The sequence below is a fragment of the Ciconia boyciana genome, chromosome 5 (assembly GCF_034638445.1).
Source record: "Ciconia boyciana chromosome 5, ASM3463844v1, whole genome shotgun sequence".
NCBI lineage: Eukaryota > Metazoa > Chordata > Aves > Ciconiiformes > Ciconiidae > Ciconia > Ciconia boyciana.
In genome coordinates this window covers 37,658,623-37,678,106 of record NC_132938.1, presented here as the reverse complement: position 1 = coordinate 37,678,106, position 19,484 = coordinate 37,658,623, and the positions used below count along the sequence as shown (strand labels likewise).

General features: G+C 40.7%; 2 protein-coding genes across 2 annotated transcripts in view; one reads left to right on the top strand and one right to left on the bottom strand.

Moving 5' to 3' along the window:
* The window catches only part of DCTD (dCMP deaminase), a 56,792-nt gene extending 49,811 nt beyond the window's left edge, over nucleotides 1-6,981 (bottom strand). Inside the window, exons 1-2 of the mRNA XM_072863485.1 lie at nucleotides 6,744-6,981; nucleotides 6,202-6,378 (exon numbers count right to left, since the gene is read on the bottom strand). The gene's annotated coding sequence lies outside the window, so the exon portion shown is untranslated. The remainder of the gene's footprint in view (nucleotides 1-6,201; nucleotides 6,379-6,743) is intronic.
* Nucleotides 6,982-7,257: 276 nt separating this feature from the next.
* WWC2 (WW and C2 domain containing 2) overlaps nucleotides 7,258-19,484 on the top strand; it is a 103,391-nt gene continuing 91,164 nt past the window's right edge. The window contains exon 1 of the mRNA XM_072863482.1: nucleotides 7,258-7,682. Coding sequence (XP_072719583.1) covers nucleotides 7,552-7,682 — 131 coding nt within the window. The 5' untranslated portion in view covers nucleotides 7,258-7,551. The remainder of the gene's footprint in view (nucleotides 7,683-19,484) is intronic.

The following is a 19,484-nucleotide window of genomic DNA, read 5'->3' as shown; positions in this document are numbered from 1 at the left end:
ACAAGGATGATTAAGGGACTGGAGCACCTCACATATGAGGAAAGGCTGAGAGAGCTGGGGCTGTTCAGCCTGGAGAAGATCAGAGGTATCTTATCAATGTATATAAACACCTGATGGGAGGGTGCAAAGAAGATAGAGCCAGGCTCTTTTCAGTGGTGTACAGTGACAGGACCAGAGGCAACAGGCACAAAATGAAACAAGGAGGTTCCCTCTGAACATCAGGAAACACTTTTCTCCTGTCAGGGTGACCGAGCACCAGAGCAGGTTGCCCTGAGAGGTTGTGAAATCTCCATCCTTGGAGATATTGAAAAACTGCCTGGACATTGCCCTGGGCAACCATCTCTGGGTGGCCCTGCTTAATCAGAGGGGTTGAACAAGATGACCTCCAGAGGCTCCTTCCAACCTCAACCATCCTGTGATTCTGTGACTTCTTTGGTATAAGCATCAACTGTATATCCTTTGGCTTTACATCCACACCTTTACAGAACAGCTGATTATTGGCAACAGCTCCGACGTTCTGTAGTCCGAGGATTACGTTTTAATATGTAAGTTTTGCAGACTTTGCATAGCTTTGAATTATTTTATTTGAATTATTGTTCAGTGTAATCTTTTTACGCTGTTGGAGGTTGTTTATTAGTGTATTTCATTTATGAACACACAAGTACAGCTAACTACAATTTATGCTTTTGTTATGTTTCTCCACCAAGAAATTCAAAGGAGAAAGCTGTTGAAATACTGTCATGTGTCTTATATGTGGACACAAGCATTTCATAACATATGCTTGACCATATGGAATTGATAACTTTTATACACCACATTTTACCTGGGAATGAGATACTGAATAAAAGGAATTTTTGTATGAATTATAATCTTTTCTTTGTGATAAGAAAGCTTACCCCAAGTATTTCTGAGACCACATATTGAAATAATAAAAATGATACAATGCAGTTCAACAGATTCAGCTCAGGAGCTGAAAGCATCCTATGTTCTAATCCCTATCCTATTTCATTTAGGTATTTTTTACTCCATCAAGTCACTTAACACATGTTTTTTTATGTCCACTGCAAAATGGACATAATAATATCATGCTGTGTTCTCTAAATTTTTTCAGTCCTCCAAAAAGTGCAGACATTGGAATTCTGGGTTTTGGATAACAAGACTAGAATGAAAATTGCCATGGGATGAGTCATACAATTCAGCAACATCTCTAGCAGTCTAGCAGCGCTACAGTCCCATTTTTGCTATAAGTTTGCACAGATTCAGATTTTATTTTTGCAGCACGGTTTTTAGCTTCGGTCAGCAGTAAGATAGCATTGAGGTTCCTTTGTTGTTGGCCAGGATAGAAGTCAAAGTACTTTGCATTCATGCAAAGAAACTGTACTTTTCTGAGGGGGAAAAAAGAGGTGAAAACTGGGTGAAAGCGAAAAGAAGCATTTTTTTTTTCATATTATAGTTTGGCAGGTTTGTACTTGTTTTGTGTTTCAAATAAGATTTTTCATTTGTTAGAAGAAAGGTTCCCTAAGCCTCTCCATCAGTCAGAGGATTTTTTTTTTTTTTTTGTAATGCAGGTGTTAAATACTCAAGTCAGTTAGTCCAGTCTACTTCATTTACTGCACTGTGTTTCTGAAAGTACATGGATGATACAGAGAAGAAACATACTTCAGGATGTCGTTGCTAAAACATTCCTTTTTGTATTTCATCCATTGCCCCCCTTAGATACAACACAGCAGATGTACATTAAGTCCTTTCTTCTGCCTGTGGTGGGAGCACTTACTCCTTGCACCAGTAGATAGAGACTGGTAAAGCATTAGCTCTGTAAACCTGTGCACTTGTATACTGCTTGATGGAGTATCTTAAATACTTTAAGAAATTAATCACTGTTCTCCAGCAAAGGAGCTGTTATTGAGAAACTCCTTCATTCTTCCCTCCCTGCCGATGAGAAGAAACCCTCTATTGCTGGCCTACTTCTGTCTTACATGCAGCCAAAAGAGAAGACCAGGCTCTTGGGAACCTTCTTGGCTGACCAGGCGTGCTTTTGCAGTTCTCCAAAGCCATTAGACAGCAGTGAATAGACACCGCAATTCCATAGATATGATGAAATGTAGGAAAGTTAAATTTGTGTGTACAAGTATCAGAGATATATTAAATAAGTATAGCGAGACTGTTTCTACAGAAGATGTAACATGAAGACAACATACCAAGACTGCATCAAGAAATTCTGTGGGAATATGCCTCAGAAGCTAATTTGGACCTCATACATCCTAGGGTTTTTGGAACAACCAAAATTCTCCATCTTCTTTTTTCTTTGTCCAAATAAATATCACCAGTATGAATCAGAGACTGAATGTTCAGTTTGTTTAATGAGTGGTTTGGGTTGAGTTTGAGAAGATTTTACCATGAAAATGTTACTCACATTTCCGTAGTTAGGTTTGAGGCAAAGCTCTTACCACATCATTTCAATTCTACCTACCCTAAACTTTTAATCAGACTAACAATCAGTTAAAATTGTTCTGTGCACTTACTTTCAGACTTATAGGATTAGAAGGATAGAGGATTATAAGGATATAGGATTCAAGTCTGCAAGGACTTGAAATGTGTAATTGCTCATTACTTTCTCCTATGCATGCCTGAAGGCAAAAATAAGGCCAAAATTCTGAAAAAAAGCTACTATATATTCATTTGAAGCAGAACCTGGTATGGTCTTTTTCACTGATACTCTGGGAAGTCTTTGTAGGACATCCTATTTTAGCAGCAAGCTGTCCAATTGAATATCAGTGGACAGAGCAAGCTTTGGAGTAAAGAGAAAAGCCGAATGAGCATAAACATTATCAAAGCTGTTCTCTGGCTCCATCACTTCTGCAGGCTTCATCATAAATTCAACCAGAAACAATATTATTCAAAGATCTTTTACTCTCAGATGTGTACATGCCTCAGAAGCTGACAATAGTATAAGTAGCACTCCTCCTTTCCTCCCTCACGCATGTACACTGTTTTTCTTTACAGGACTTTTAAAACCCTTTTTAAAATTAAAAATCTCGCAGCATAAAGGAATCCTATTTTTTGGTGGGTTTTTTTTTTGAAAACATAGCTGTCAGATAAAATTCACTGTTGTTAAATAAACAAATATTTATAATGCTGAAAATACTATTTTTTAGAGTTCTACAGTAGCTATATGTGAGGGAAGTCAGACTTGTCCATATTTGGACAACAATAAACACTGTTTAAGTGTCTAAAGAAAACCAACATAACCAATATATATTTTCAAACATTTTTGTTGGATGTTTTTAGAAATTAATTCTGTCACCATACTTCATAATTCATTCTGCACTCAAATTCTGTTTGAAAGCAGTGGAGGCTGAACTATGTAGATTTTCAGAGACACAGCTGTGGCTCGATTCAGAGCCATTTGTGGATAGTACAATTTAGAGTTGTAACAGCTGTAAATTTCTTCAGGGACGTCACTCTAGTGGATCATCAAATTAAGGGAGTCTCTTGTTATGGAAGGACAGGGCACAAACATGCCTTTTTTGATCACAGTCAGTCCCAAGAACAGATTTACTGTGAAACAAGAAGCAAGCAGAGAGTATCAGGAGATTAACTACACTAGTACAGACTGGAGTAGGGTATGCTTCTCGTTATGTGATGGGGCACAACCATTTGCCTTTGCAGACCCCCTTTCTGGATTCAGCCACTTCCACACTTGTGTTTCAAATTTTCGCATAGACATTTTTTCTCCTAGCTGATAACAGTAAGTAGAAAGGACCCAAAATAGTTATGATTCTAATTCCCTTTAACTCAATCCTTTAACTATGTATTACTTATAAAGTTAACGTCTCCAGATCGGTTAAACATGCATATGCAAAGCAAAAGAGAGGAACAATTAGCTCCTTTTCTTTGAGCATATCTTGTTATTTATCATACTTACTGATAAATACTTGAGTCATGCCATAGCTACGTTGTTCCATGCTTTTGGACAACTCCTTCATATGCACCCTTCTGTGTTGTGAATAAAGCATGCTTACATCTCCTGAACTATGCTGTCTTATGCAATTAAGCCAAACAATCTGTGGTATGCTGTCAGCTGACAATGTCAGCACAAAATGCTAGGCAGGTTATCAGTTGAGATGTAGGAGGTATACTTGCAAAACTACATTTAGATAGAATTTATAGCATATTTTAGGCTAAAAAGGATCATTATGAACATCTGCTCTGCCTTCCTATATTAGATATACAAAAAAAATATTAAAGGATAGTGGAAGAAATTATTTTCTACCAGTCCAAATTGCAAAAGAGCAAAAACCAAGAGGATAATTGGATTGTTTTGTACAACAATAGCAGTCCTTCAAAAGGCTAAATGTTCTCACTGGTAATATTAAAGGTCTGGCATTTATTTACACAAATATTACCTACTTTTTGTCAGTCTGACTTCAAATATTGTCATTCCTAAGTAGTCCTAAACCAGCATTCTGGACTGTAGACTCTAACTATAAATACAAACACAATGAAGTACTCAAACAATGGAAAATGAGGGAGGAAGGGGAGAGCCTAACGCTTACCAGGCAACAGTTTATATTTAAGCATAAGCACATCTGCATATGCACATACAAGCATATATACAGAAATTAGACAATTATGCAATGATCTTAGTGTATTTATTTCCAAAAATTAAGAACTGCAATTTTGATCTATTTGTGCAAATGAAAATATTGATGTTCTCTGATAAGAAGTTTTACCCTGCTAAAGATGGTTATAAATCAGATCCACATCCACATGGATCTCATCTGACCAATAAACAAAGATGTGGTTCCAACTGCCTTGGTGGTGACATAGAATAGGAATTAGGTATTACCTCAGGTGCCATAATTAACTTCAAGGGAAGTACTGACATAAATGAGGTTTCAGTTTTGGCTTGCTATTACAGATTTTTCTAATACATCTATTACATGTTTTCTTTTGTGTGGATTATTTAGACAGTAGGAGTATAGGAGTGCTGCTGTATAACAGGCCTGCTTTTTCAGAATGGAAAAGGCTGTATCATTATAAAAGCTCCTTGTTAATGCCAAAGATAAGTAATTGGCAGCTAGTTTCCGACAGAAAAGTATATCCTCTATAGCTTTTTATCAACTTACATAACAAAATGTCTTATTGATAACTCAAACTGAACTTTAAAATGGAAAAGGAAATCCAGTTTATCCTGTCCCACAACTGCCACATGTACTTTCTCACTGTAGGATATCACCTATAAACAAGTTTATAAAATTAGAATAGACTATTTGAAAGGACACAAATGTAAATGGATAGTAAAAGTGCTTTTTCACACTGATGGAAAAAAAGACTGGACTTCATAAACCAATCAGGTCATTGAAACTTAATATTCTCAATGGAAATAAATGAGTCTGTCACTTTAATAGGCAATGATCCTGCTGGTTTCCCCAAGTGGCTGAACTCTTACGGATATCCAGAAGTTACGACGACTCAGTTTTTCTCCACTGTTAACGACCAGGGCCCTACTCCATGTATGTAGTTTCACTGCACATTACCTTAATGCAACAGATGTAAAATAAAATCTTCAAGATAGTCTGGAGCTCAACATACAGGTATTTTGGGGAGGCATACAAGGCACTTGCAGAGATAGTGTTACAGAAGAACGTAAGTAGAATGACTAAAATAATAAAGGTCTTAGCTCTACCAGATTGGCAATTGGCTAAATTAAAATCCTATCTTGCTGGTACTTTTTTCTATTTAGGAGCAGATCCAACAATGGGACTTAAATACCTGTAAATTAATTACTGCAATGCCTAACTGTCAGCTATGCGGCCTCTGAAGTAGAATCCAAAAACTTGTTATGCACTGAACAAGTCCAGTACTTAATAAGTATAAATTTTCTCAGAAGAATAATTCATAGAGCTGAATGCTAAAGATAGCTATAATGGAGTAGATAAACAGATTAAAAAAAAAAAAGAAAGAAAAAGGACAGCTCTGGGCCCCAGACTTCCTCTCGCAGAAAATTTTGTTACTTTAAGCAAGTAACTTTAAGTGAAAAGAAATAAAACATTCTAGGAAACAGGGACTAAAACTCGGGTTACCTAGCAGTCTTAGCCGCTAAACTAGGGCATCATATTCCCCCATAGGTGCTCTGCTTCTGGTGCCAAATCTTGGGAATCAGATACACATGCAAATTAATAGAGTTCATTAAGTTACCTTCTATCAGCTGAACCATGGTAACCAGCCTGGAGTACTCTTCTCCTGTGGCAAATGTGAGATAAACGCACAGTAATTCACACCTGGTTTCTATACTTAATGCGACTTAGCTGCCTCCTTTTTAGGCCAAACAGTTCAGAGCACAAATGGCGTGTGCACATATTCTCCGCTGTGGTTCTGTTAAAAAGAAAAAAAAAAAAAAAGGTAGTAAAAGTTTAGGTATTTCCAGGGTTAAAGAAGGGTTCCCTTTTTTATTTAAATTTTGAACTCTGGTATTTTAAATGTCAAGGTCCTTTTTAGGAACCCTAGAGCCTTGCTGGAGTTTGGTGAGAGTTCACAAGGATGTGAAGCAAGGTTAGCGGGACCCGAACGGAAGGGAAAGGTAACTCTCTCGACACCGCCGCGACTCAGGGCACGGAGACAGTGCTAAAGCTGCCTTTTCCCGGGGCACATTCCCGCAGCCCCCCAGGGCCAGGACATCCGAAGTCTCCTGCGCCACCTGATGCGGGGCCGGCAGCGCGCCCGCAGACAAAGGGACGCACCGCCGGTCGGTCGGCCGGCCCTCACGCCGGGGTGCCGCAGCCCCGGCCGCTGCCGTGCAGCCCCTTTCGCGCCGCTCTCCCCGCGGGGTGGTGGTGGCTGGGGGGGCTCCCGCGCCCTCCCAGCTGCCCAGAAAGGCTGCGGGGACGTGGCCGGAGTGCTTAGGCGCCTGGGAGCTGAAGGCGCGGGGGCACTGGCGGTTGGCAGCCTGGCCCGCGAGGCCGCCGTCCCCCTCAGGTGGTTGTTTCCTAACCCCACACCGGCCCAGCCCCTGCGCGCCGCGGGCAGAGCTCGTTTGGCAGCAGGAGGGGCCCCCCTCGCCGCCTGTCCCCCCTGTCCTGCCCCTGCCCTCCGGCCTGCCCCACGCGCTGCCTCGCTGGACGTTTTCTGTCCCGGATCCACGGCCCGGGCCTGCCCAGCCCGGCGGCGGCAGCGCCGGCAGGGTTAACCCTGAGGAATGCGGCGGGAGGAATGTGCATGCAGATGAGATGGATGCTAATCTCATGCTAATGAGCGGCGGCCGCGGCCGCCCGGGGCTCAGCCGGGCTCCCCGCGCCCAGACGGCAGCTGGGCTCCGCCGGCAACCCTGACCCGGGCTGCCGCGGCGCGGGCAAGGCGGCAGCCCAGGCATGGTGGACTGAGACCCGGCCGCGGAGGAGGGCTTTCCTGCGCTTCTGTGAGCGGCCCGCTGCGTGCCCCCCCGGTCCCCGCTCCCGGCCCCTTCCCCGTCCCCCCGGCTCGGGTGGGGGCTTTTCCCGCTTCCCGTCTTTCTTTCTGTCCCTATGGAGCAGCTACCCCCGCCGCCCGACCATGCCTAGGAAAGCGGGGAATGGGCAGCTCCCCTTACCCGATGGCTGGGAGGAGGCGAGGGATTACGACGGCAAAGTCTTCTACATCGACCACAACACCAAGCAGACCAGCTGGATCGATCCCCGGGACAGGTGGGTGCGCGGGCAGGGAGGTGGCGAGGCCCGGGGCGGGGGAGTGGGCTCGGAGCGGCGCTCCCGGGCCCTTCGCCGCTGGGGCAGCTCCGTCGCGGAGGGACGGGGCGGGGGGTGCGCCGGGGGGTGCCCCTCTCGAGACGGGGGACCGGGGGGGGGAGAAGCCCCTGTTTGCCGCCGGGCACGCCGTGCCCTCCTTCCAATCGGCATGGGTACAGCCTGTTTTTAAGCCCGTTGCGTGAGTTCATGCTGAGGGGAAGCCTGTAGAGCTCTTCCCGGAGGCGACGGGGGTCCCTGGCGTTTGGGGAGTTCCCGACAGGTACCGAAGTTTGCGAGTCCCTCCCAAACTAGAGGCGCTGGCTCCTCGCCATCCCTCTCCCACGGGCGCCGCGCTGCGGGGCCGCCTCCCTCCCGGCCGGCGGAGCGTCCCGGACGCCTGTCCCTCCCGTGGCCGCCCCCCCCGGCCCCGGGGACCGTCTGCCCCGCGGCCGGTCCGGCCCGCCCGTCCGGAGAGGTCTGCGCTGCTGGCGGAGAAGGAGCTGGGGCGGCAGGAGGCCTCGTGTGCTCGCTAGGCCTCAGCAAGCCCAAATCCTCTCAGCCCCCCGCCAGCCGGAGCCCGGGTGTTTGCTGCCCTTTCCGGGTCTAAGCGCTGTAAATCGGCAAACCTCCTCTGAAAGTGCTTCAGTGAGCGAGGTAACCAGCTGAAAGGCTTCTCGCCCGGGAGTCACCAGGGCAGGTCTTTCAGCTGGGCAGGGATTCTGGCTCTTAGGATAGGCTTCAATGGTTGTTTTTAATAGCTGGGTGATAGACGCCCAAGATACCTATTGTAAAACCTATATTTTGTCCAAAGTGGTCCTGAAAAGTAATTAAACCCCAAAACTTTGTGTGTATTATGAAGTGCAATGTTGCTATGGAAAACAGTGCAGTCTAGTTATCAAAAACTTTTAAAAGACATTATAAATTTATGGACCAAGCTGCACTGAATTATAAATGAAGGCCTTGGTTTGTATTTCTCTGGTGAAATTAGAAAACGTAGTTGTGACGAAGCTTGCTGGCTGTAAGTTGCATAGGGAAAGTTTTGACAAGCATCATAGGCTGTGTTAGGCCTACTTCTCTATCCTGCTTGCTATAACAGCAAATTCCAGTAGTGGCAAACTTAATACTTAAATTCCTTTGTACTTCAAAACATGTTAAATACCTTACCACCTCACTAATGTTTACAAGGTATACAGGACAGTGGTGTTTTGTTTTTTTTTTTGCACCTGGCCTTCTCAGGTGATTGAGTATTTATTTTTTTACCTCAGACAATAAAAACTTAAGTTTTTACTGTCCCTAGAAATAGTGAATTTGAAGTTTTGCTTAGTTTTAGACTTTTAATTTGTGTTTGCAAAGCAGAATACAAGATGGTGTGATTGAGCTAAAGCAAAATGTGACATTGTAGTGTACTCGTTATAATACTGCCTCACGAGTATACTAATTTAAAATTTTTTTTACACATTCTGTAGTCCTGAAAAGTTCAACAGTATTTGTATTTGGGGGTAAAACTTGAGTCTTCACTCTCATTAACAGAGTAGACAGCTAAGTGAGTAACACTTATGTGTTTGCTGTCCTATAGGGATAGGATAGATATTGTTTCATTAATATCTTGATTATAGGTGAAAGAGAAATCAAGCCCTGAGACTTGATAATCTGTAATGAGAACTAAGGAAGTAAAGACCTTTTTCAGAAGGAGTGGTGTTTGAAATAATTGTTAACCTATGTCAGTCATACAAAACAAACAGAGAGATTTTGCCCTAGGTGCTTGAGAGAATCCATGCTTTAGTGTACATGGCTCAACTGTGAAGCTGAATTGGCTGCACAGAAGAGAGACTGACAAGCTCATTTAATGTGCAGCTTACAGTATTTGTATTTACAATATCTGTATTTACAGTCTGTATTTGTATTGATGACCTGGTTTGGAAAAGTGAGTAAGAAATGTGTGAAAGCCCTGTGATGACTTTGCTCTAGATTCCATTGTATCTTCCAGGTATTTATATGTTCAGAAACAATACAGGATGTAATTAGGGCTTGCTGTCAGAAAAATTGGAAAGTGATCTTCCCAGTTTGTCAATACAATAAAATCTGGATTCATGCTGTTTCTAGAACTTATCTTAAATTGTCAAAATGAAGATAATGGATTCTACAGAAAGACTGAAAACACATTCCCTTGTTCGATGATACTTTAGGACTTTTTTTTTTTCCCAACTATTTTCTCTCATAGAGGTCATAAAGTTTTCATAATTTACATATGGAATATTCTAGTACATGGCCTTCTAAAATGTTTCATTGGTAAAGCAAGTGTAGAATAGATAAGCTTTTATGGACAATATTCCTTCTGCTGTTGTTACACTGTATTTCCTGGATGATTACATAGAAAGTCATGCTTGATGTTTTAAAATAATTTTTATCCTCTTTGATTTAGAAGATGCAAATACTGAAGACTAGAGCTGTGAGACATCAGCAGTATGTCTGTGGGTTGCCAGGTGTATTTGAGCACAATTAGGAATCTCTTTGTTACTGGTTTAAAATATTCATGTCTAGAAGTAAGCTGACAGTTGAAAATGCTGTATTTCAAAGCTTCTTGGAAAATTCTGTGGTTTTTTTTTTAATATAGTGATGCTTTTTCTCATGTGCTTTTCTAGACTGTTCTGGTAGTACATGTATTTGTTACTGCTTATATGATGCAGGTCTGTTAATATGATGATAGCCTTGTGTACACCTGTGAAGAAAACCTCACATCAGCTTCAAGCTTGGGGCTCAGTTTTCAGTTTTGCCCGCTCCATTTATCTGAGTAATCCCATTGACATCAGAGAAACTCACACTTGTAAGGGCAAGAGTGACTTGGCTTGTTGTGTTTTAGGAGTGTTGTGGAAGCTATCTGAATTGCTCTGTTCTTCAGGGGGTTTTAATGTTTTGCACTATTCAACAGTGATTTTTTTCTCTCCAAACACTTAGGGTACCATGTTGATTTGTTTTGAAGACTGGTGGCCCAAAAGAGAGGGCACTTTAAGACATAAAGTGTGAAAAAAAGAAACATAAAGGCAAGAATGTGGGAGTTGTAAATATATTCACTTGCTAAATTTATAGATCTTATTTCTTTGTTTATGACTCCTCCAAGCTACAGCAAACTGAGAACTCACTGATCTTGACAGTTCATCTGAAACTGGTTTGTTGTAAGAAGGGAAATAGCCCAAAATCAGTTGTATCCTCTTACTACTTGACAAAGTTATAAAAAGACAACTATGGACTGAAGAGGATGAGCTGGATGAAAAGGTGAGAAAGGGTTAGAGAAATTACTGCTTATCTTTGAAGTTGCCTTGAAACTCTTTCAAATTCCTGGGATACTGAGTTACAGTAAGGTGTTGATGTGTTTTTTTTCTGATCGACAATTAAGAGGGGCTTAGGGTGGAGACCAGAAATTTAAAAAGGAAAATTTTTCATTTTTTCCATCATTCAACACATTTTAAGTAGGCCTTATGTTTGTTATATTCCTTAGTGGAACCAAGAGAGTAGAGCACCAAGGAGGAGCGGTTTAGGAGATGGGAATCTCAGTACCCTCAAATCTTCAGCAGTTGGATGACATTTGGGTTTCTCGCCAGGAATGCAGGGCTTCTCATATCTTGGTTTCTACATAGTAAATTGTCCATGCTCCACTACTGATCACCACTGACTCAAAACAGATTTTTTTTTTTAATAGCTTGCCTAAAATGAGTTCTGCATCACAAATTCTGAAGCTGCAAGGGATCTTTATTTAAATGTTTATGTGCGCTCTTGTCAGAGTGGTAAGGAGTGAGCTGCTATGAAAACAGAACTATTCTTTCTTTCTGTCCTGTTTTCACTGAGGAGAGAAAAATCTGTTTAAAATATATTTGTACATTTGAAATAGTTCATAGTATACTTTTGCTAGAATGTTTCTAGAGCAGCTCCAAACCATATAATCAAGGAAGTGCTTGAGAGAAACATCAGATGTGCAGAAACCAGAGAACTTTACGAGTTAAGAGATTGTGAGTTTTCTTTGTGCTGATGTGGAGAGGGAATGTGGTTTCCATTGCTGCTTTCATCTTTTGGGGAGGTGAAAACACTACAATTTTTATCATGGAATTCTGTAACTTGTGCAAGATTTGTCTGAATTAGTACATTTATTAGGTTTCAGCAATTAAATGTTGCGTGCCCTTTTCCCTTAGAAAAGAAGGACACTTTGTTCCTTAGTTTTTCACTGGAACTTGCTTTCTCTTGTCCTGTGAACAGCAGAGGCTATGAGGAGGAGGGGAGATACTGAGGTTGTAGTTACTTGAGCAGGGGGACTTTCATCCTGTCTCTTTCCTGGGCACTACTGTAGCTCAGGGGTGCTTGGTAGAAGGCTTCTAGTTGCAGTGGAGACTCAGAGAAATAGGAGGCATATAAGAAACTGTGGTACAAGTTAAAAGTAGCAAATAAGAGGAAAGCAGGAAAGGGAATAGCATGGTGGGAGGCATCATCAGAGATTTGAAAATACATTTGGATTGATTCTTTTTTGCGTGGAAGTAAGTGTTGTGACAGATGAGTAGAATAACTTTTACTATCTGAAGTGTCTGGTGTCTGAGGCAAGTACAGTTCTGTGTGAAATTGGTGATTGCAGGACTTCAGATAAAATAGGAAAAACTTCTGAAATGTTAACTTCTGGGTGGCTGGGAGAGAACAAAATTTAGGCAAGAAATAGGAGTATGATTCATCTGTCCTTTGAAGAATAATGATGTTAAATTGAAGTGTTAGTCATTACATTTTGAAAGGGATGCATCTTAATCCTGTTTTAAGTACAAATCTTAGCATTGCTGATATAAGGTACAACTAGAGCAACCAGCTGATAAATCCTTTCTTTAGGCTGCTGCTTGCTAAGAATGAATTTAATGGAAAACCATCACTGAAAGGTTCCCTTTCTCATTCCCTTTCTATTTTCCCTTGCATCTCCCTTGTTTGAGGGAGGTGCTGAGGAGGGAGTGGGGCTTTTACATTTGTGGTGGTGTGGAGCTGTTAAATGAATGCCTCAACATACCGTATGAAATTCTAACCTTAATAAGAAATAGTCACCTGCCTATTTTGGAAAATCAGCAGAGGATCATTTGATGACACTTCAAGGTATACAGCTTGCAATAATCCTGTAGTGAGATAGGACAATTTTTTTTCCCCAAATATCTTTTTCTGCATTGTTTCATCCTGTAGTATAATTTGTTGGGTTTTATCCTAACTCCACATAATTTGTTCCTGTCTCCTTGTCTGCTCAGGAATGTGCATATTCCCTGTGAAACTGTCTGGTATCTCATTCTGGTTTTTCAGTGACAGGTTGGGAACTGCTTTTACTTAATTGATGTATATTTATTCAAAATAAAACCTGTGATGCAAGTACTGAACTCGCAATGAGAGACTAGCTGTGTCTGAACTTCTGACACCTTCATTTGTTTATCCAGTGTAAAGTAGAATTCTAATATTACAGTGCTAATATAGCTGTGATAACATCAGACAGTGTTAAAATACATAGTGATTGTGTATGTGGGTTTTTTAACCAGTCTGTCATTTGCTTGAGGCTATGTGTTGTTGATTTTAGCATTAGTGAAAATGACTATGGTAACTCTAAGATAATGCTTTTATTCTTTATTTCGCTGGGAGTGATAGGCCTGCACTGTATCTTTCATCTCAGGGCGTGTGAAATTAACAAGTCAGGAAATGCTACAGAGTATTTGCTTGTGTGTGCAAAGTATGTACCACTGGTTAAAGCCAAGGGCTGTGACCTGGTATGTGAAGTGGGGCAAGTGGTCTAGACTGTGTTTTATCCAGACCTGTGTCTGCAGTACTTGCCTACTGGGGCTATTTCGATTAAAACCTATCTTGACTTATGAGATAGCATTACTGTAGTTGTCATGCATAACGTAAGCCTTAATGAGAAGTTGTACACATGAAGGAAAATAGACCTTTTCTCAAACGAATGGAGCTGAGCTGTTTGCTAGAGATGTTGTCCTACTACAGTATTATTAAATGAAGGAATCCTTCAGAACTATCTTACATTTTCAGAGAAGAAGAACTGGCTTTACTTTGAAGTAACGGCTGTGAAAGAGGTTTTCACTTTTACAGGTAAAGGTGAATACAGAGATCAAATAGGACAAATGATTTACAGCATTAGAGATCTGTACAGATTACATCAGGAGTTCTTGTTTTCCTCCAGTTAAATAACTTGTGTTCAACCCTTTGGTTAAAATTCTATGCTTTCAACATGTTATTAAGGTTATTAGAATATGATAAGAGGATTTCTCTGCTTCCACTTACTAATGTTTGTAACATCTAGAGACAAGTTGAATTTTGTGAAATAGGTTTTGTTTTGGTTTTCTTGCTACTTTTTTCTTTTTAGCCTAAAAAATGTTATAGGTATTTGAGATATCACAATTTTTAGTATCACACAGATTACTAAAAACTGGAAGAATACTCATGGAAGTAGTGGAAAAGATTGAAAATGGACCAACATACAGTAATATTTCCATGGTGACACATTTTCAGAAAGGCACGAATAGAAGCGATGCTGAGATTCCACAACTGTTATGCCGGGATGTGTAAATTCTTGTTACAGCAACCTGCAAGGGAAGTGGAAGAAGGTTGTAGAGGGATAATGGAGCCTGCTGAGTCTGGACCGTTATGGTTCTGTTTACCTGTCCCTCTCCTGCCACCAAATAGTAAACTGACCCGAGGACATGATTGACTAAAATGAAACCTCTTGTTTTTAGAGTTGTTTTCCAGCAGAATCAGCTTGTTGTGTCACCGAATGGATACTAGTGCTGGTGTGAGGCAGAAGGCCGGTCCAGAGCTGGGAGCAAAAGGGGAGAGTGGTGCTGTAGAAACCAAGATGCAGATCAGTCCTAGCTGCCATGGAACTGTCTTTTTAGGTGTCCATTTCTCTTGTTGGGTTTCTCCATTGTTTTCTTGTGTGTGTCTTTGTTCACCTTTGCTTTGCTGTGAACCAGCAGTACAACTGTCAGACATCTTGATCCTAAAAGTGTTTTCTGTCACCAAGAAACCTTATGATATTACGAACTTTTTACTGACTTCTTAAATGTTTGTTACTGTGAAGCTCTTGTTGAAGAGAAGTTTTGTCATTGCACGCTTGCACAATTAGATCCTGTTTTCCAGGAATGTACTGCCATTGACAATACCATTATGAAATTTCTACTATGTATGAAAGTAGATCAGAAATTCTTTGACTTTGGTGCATTTTTGTCCTAATTATTCATAAAACGTGTTTTAGCCTCTGCTGCAAAGTATCTCACCAGAATGATGGTGTAATTCAAGTTTTTGAATGTTTTATTGTGTGAAGCAAACTGGAGCCATTTGTCTTCATGTATTTGAGGGAGTCACCTGTATGGACAAATTGACTTGTCCTTCATATGGAAAGAGCAGCTAGTGGCTGAAAAGGGGAGTGATACAGTAGTTATGGTTTCCGTTTTGTGTTGCTTGAGTATTTTGTAGGGTTTTGCTTTGGGGGTGTAGGGTTTGGGTCTTTTTAAATAGCACATTCTGAGTGTTGCTGAATACTATTGTTCTTCCCAGTGACTTTTTCTGTGCAAAACCATTATTGATGGTGAAGTTTCTACCTGATGAAGTCAATCTCTGGCTCTTGTTTTTAAAAGGTAATGAGAGGGCTTCTTGGGAGAAAGATTGCTTTCCTTCCCCTCGCCCCCCTTAACTGTACATTTTTAAGGCTAATTTGCTTTTGGAATTTTTTGGTTGGTTAGGACTTCTGGGCTAGATGCAGTCTGTCAGTAGTATGAATGTATTCTGTCAACTGAAACAATCACTTGCATCTCAGAGCAAGATCAGATGCTATCCTTTGAACTTGGATACTGTTTGTACTTGAAGAAAGGCAACTTTATCTCATCAACTCTGAACGCATATTGTATTCAAAGTAATTGTTTAGTTATGTAAAGATGTATTGTCTTGGGACAGCAAACTCAAATTTCTGCATACTCTTGCTGTGTGCTATACAATAATGTATGCTGACTATGCCTTCCATAATGTGCTGTTTGTTCTGATAATCAGGCTTTCAGTGTCTAGAAATACCAATTTTTTTTTTTTACTTTTGATATGGAGGAAAAGATCTAGAAGAATCTGTATTTTAACTAAATCCTGCTAGGACACTCTCCTTGTGTTAGCAACTTTCTTGTGTTGTTAATGAAGGAACAGTACTTCACACACCTATTGTTTCTTTTTAAATGCTAAACTGTAGTCTTGTCCAGATAAGCATATCTTATGACCTACAGATCTGACCTGTGAAGAATTCTTACTCTGATTCAATGCCTTGCTCTTCACTCTTAAGAGCTTACCCCCTCATAGAGCTGGGAAAGTCTGAGAACCACGTGGGTATTTTTAATCTTGTGGCAGACAAACTTTTGATACTCTGCAGATTGTGCACAAGCACATCATGCCATATGGCAGTAAATAGCCCACTGCATGATGAGGTGCCTGCCTTTTAGCTATGTGGCAGGCGTATGTCTTAGTAGCGTCTTGACAAGTAACAGGGTTTGACCAAAGCGCAGGTGTCCCCTGTCATATAGCTGTGTGGCAGTGTATTTATTGGGATCGCACTGTGGAGGAGCAATTCTGGTCACTTCTGTCCGTCACTCTCTGGGACACTTCTGGTCATCAGAGGACAGGCTGATGTGCTATGTGGTTCTCTAATGCTTCCAGAAGAGGAGGTATGGCTCAATTCAGCTGAAAAAGTGGGCATTCTAATCTCACTCACTGTCTGCGGTGGACTGCAGAAAATTGTCAGGGAAAGACATTTATTTGTTCTTGATGAGGAAACAATGGGGTGGGTTTTTTTCCTTTGTTTAATACCATCAATTGTTAAACTGTCGTCTAGTCCAGAAATGCCTGTCTCATGGCCTGATGATCTGACCGAGAAAGAATACTCTTATTCAAAGCCTAGTCCCTTCATTCGTAATTCAGATTTCCATGATTACACTAAAAATGTTCATGTAGACTTACAACATTCTGCCTCTTTGCTGGTGTTAACAAAATGTCTCTATGAAAACTCTTAATTCCTGTTAGAAATAACCCTGTGCAAAATTTCAGTTGGTTAATAAAGAGTTACTGTGCATCAGAGAAAAAGATGTGATTCAGATTTATGAACTAGATTTTTAAAATGCTGTTATTTAGCAAATGATTACAGTCTCATCCTGTGATTCGATTCATGTTCATGAGCAGTTCTGGCTGAGTAGGGTAGGACCTCTAGGTGTATGCTGCTCTCTTCATTGTAGCCTGATCGATGCAGAGCCTGACCAGGGGGTGCTGGTTTTGGCTTCAGTTCCACAAAGATCCAGTGGAGACCAGTTGTCATGGAGAAAGGTTTATAGTGCAGTAAGGCTGGAGTAACTAGGGAGGGAACATTTGAATGTTTTTCTTGCTTTTGGGAGGGCAGTGGGGAAAGTGGGACATGTAATGCATCTAATGGACTTTGCTTCTGTGAAATAGTCTGTGGCTACTGTTGCTTATAAAGCTCCTTTGACCTATATTTAGTCTTTGATGTTTTTGTCTGAGATGAGTACAATACAAAATTTCCTCATGAGCTAAGTGACATTTCTGTTCCATAAATCATCCACCACTCAAGTGTACTTGTACTTCTCTTGTCAAATGTGTGTTGTTAATTGAGGTTTGGTTTAAATTTTAAATCACTTTGGCTGTCTTGAGTTACACTGTGAATACCCAGCTTGAGGTATCTTTGTATACATAGTTTCTTGTTACAGCACCAAATAATGTCATTTAAATTTTTTATTATTTTTAGAGGTATGGCAGGCATCCTGTGAGAAACTCGAGAGCCTTCAGAAGTTTAGGAGCTTAGTAGCTTATTTTCTTTAGGAAGTGATGGCTGGGTAGGAACATATTAACACATTACTTTTGTTCTTACTTTGTTGTTAAAACTTTGACAGAAGTTAGGTCATGGTTCTGCCTTAAGGACTATGTGGGACTTAATTATGCTTTTTGTGTACTCTTGGGGATGTATTCCCAGGTGTACTTAAGCCCAGTGTCCATCCAAATCTGACTCCCATATTCCCAAGACCTATACAATGTATTCTCAGTGTATTCACATATTAACAAAAAGAAAAGTCAAGTCCTTTTCAGCTAATTCTGTCAGTGGCTGTCTTTTAACACATGCCATCTTGTACAACAATTTGTGACAAATTTGCAAGTATGACCTTGGAAATATTATGTATGTTTGTATTTTTTTTTTCTGAGGCATTGTATTGATTTTAATCACATTCCTGGTAATGGGCAGTTTTGTTGTCTGCAAGATCCGACCTAAATGGTATTTGGGTTTTTTGTTGCTTGAGACTTTTAGTGCAAAGTGCAAAGACTTGCACTTACACCCCCCACCTTTTTTTTTTTTTTTTTTTTTTTTTTTTTTAGTTTGGATGGAATTGTACAGTGGTGAACAATTCTAGTTTGGAGTGCTATGGACTTCTCTCAGAGAGATTTGCAAAATAAGCTATGGTATGAGTTTAAGGCACAAAACTATTCAGTACTAAATTCCAGAGTGAACAGTGACAAACTGCCAAAACTGGAGTTGGAATGTCCATAGAGTTGGAATGAAATAGAGAAAACAGGATACTGCTCAGATGATGTGATCTCTGAGGTTCTTACTTGAATTTCACCCTTCTGAAGTAAATAATAGTGTTCCCTTTAATTTACTGGATTGGAACGTAGACCTGTAGAGAAGCCTCAGAAATCAAGGTCTTTTCTTCTGTGTTTCCGTATCTTAATGTTCCTGGACAGTAGGGGTCTTGCCAAAGCTTTCCGTATTTCCCACATTCTTTTGCAGTTGCCAGCTTTGTTTTGCACAGAAGTGGCAGGCTGAGGTGGTGCTTTAGTGGGTCACAGCATGAAGAAGGATCATTTGGAATGGAAGTATTAAATATTTAAAATATATTTTCCTGAAACATTGAGTAGTAAATGATTGTACATAAGAGGATGCAATTCAAGATAGCAGTCTGACAAGGAGTAAAGACCTCTTTGTGTCATGTTGTGAGTATTGCAATGTTTAAAATGAACTGTTAACGCATTTACAATCATTCTGGTGAATAGTAGAATGCTGTGGATGTGAATAATCATCTGAGACCTCTACAGGACATTCCTGAAATAGTGTTCAAATGACTAGAGAAATTATGGGATGCAGCAAAGCACACAAACACTGTAAGCCTTTTAGTCAGGCTAGTGCGGTCAGTGGTTTACTACTGCAGTAAGGAAGGCTTTTAATATGCAGGAACTTACACAGTAAACAGATGATTTGTTCAAGTTTCTGAGCGTCACATGTTCTTTTCTGGTTTTCCTCTGTTATTTATAATCCCTAGGCTCTCTTTTTATATCTACTCTTTGAGAGAAAGACTTTAGTGAACTAAAGTTTGAGGTTTGTCGGGTGGTTGTTAATTGGTTACACTGCTGTGTTAGCTAAATTAATGATACTGTGGTCTAGAAGGTGGATTGCTCAGAGCAAAACAAATTGTTATGGTGATATAGATTATGCTTTTTGGTTCTTGTTTATGTTCTTGTTTGCTTCTCTGGTGGTTTTTCTGCCTTACTTGCTAGCATGGGTTACAATGATCTAAAATGAGCTATAGACTTCAGTGCTGTGGCAGGTTGCTGATTTGCATTCAGGACCTGGCTAGCCCATTTGCTCAGAATACATGAAAGCCATCAAAACTTTATTTTTCCAGGCAAGATTCTGGCAAGAAAATAAGCTTTGAGGAC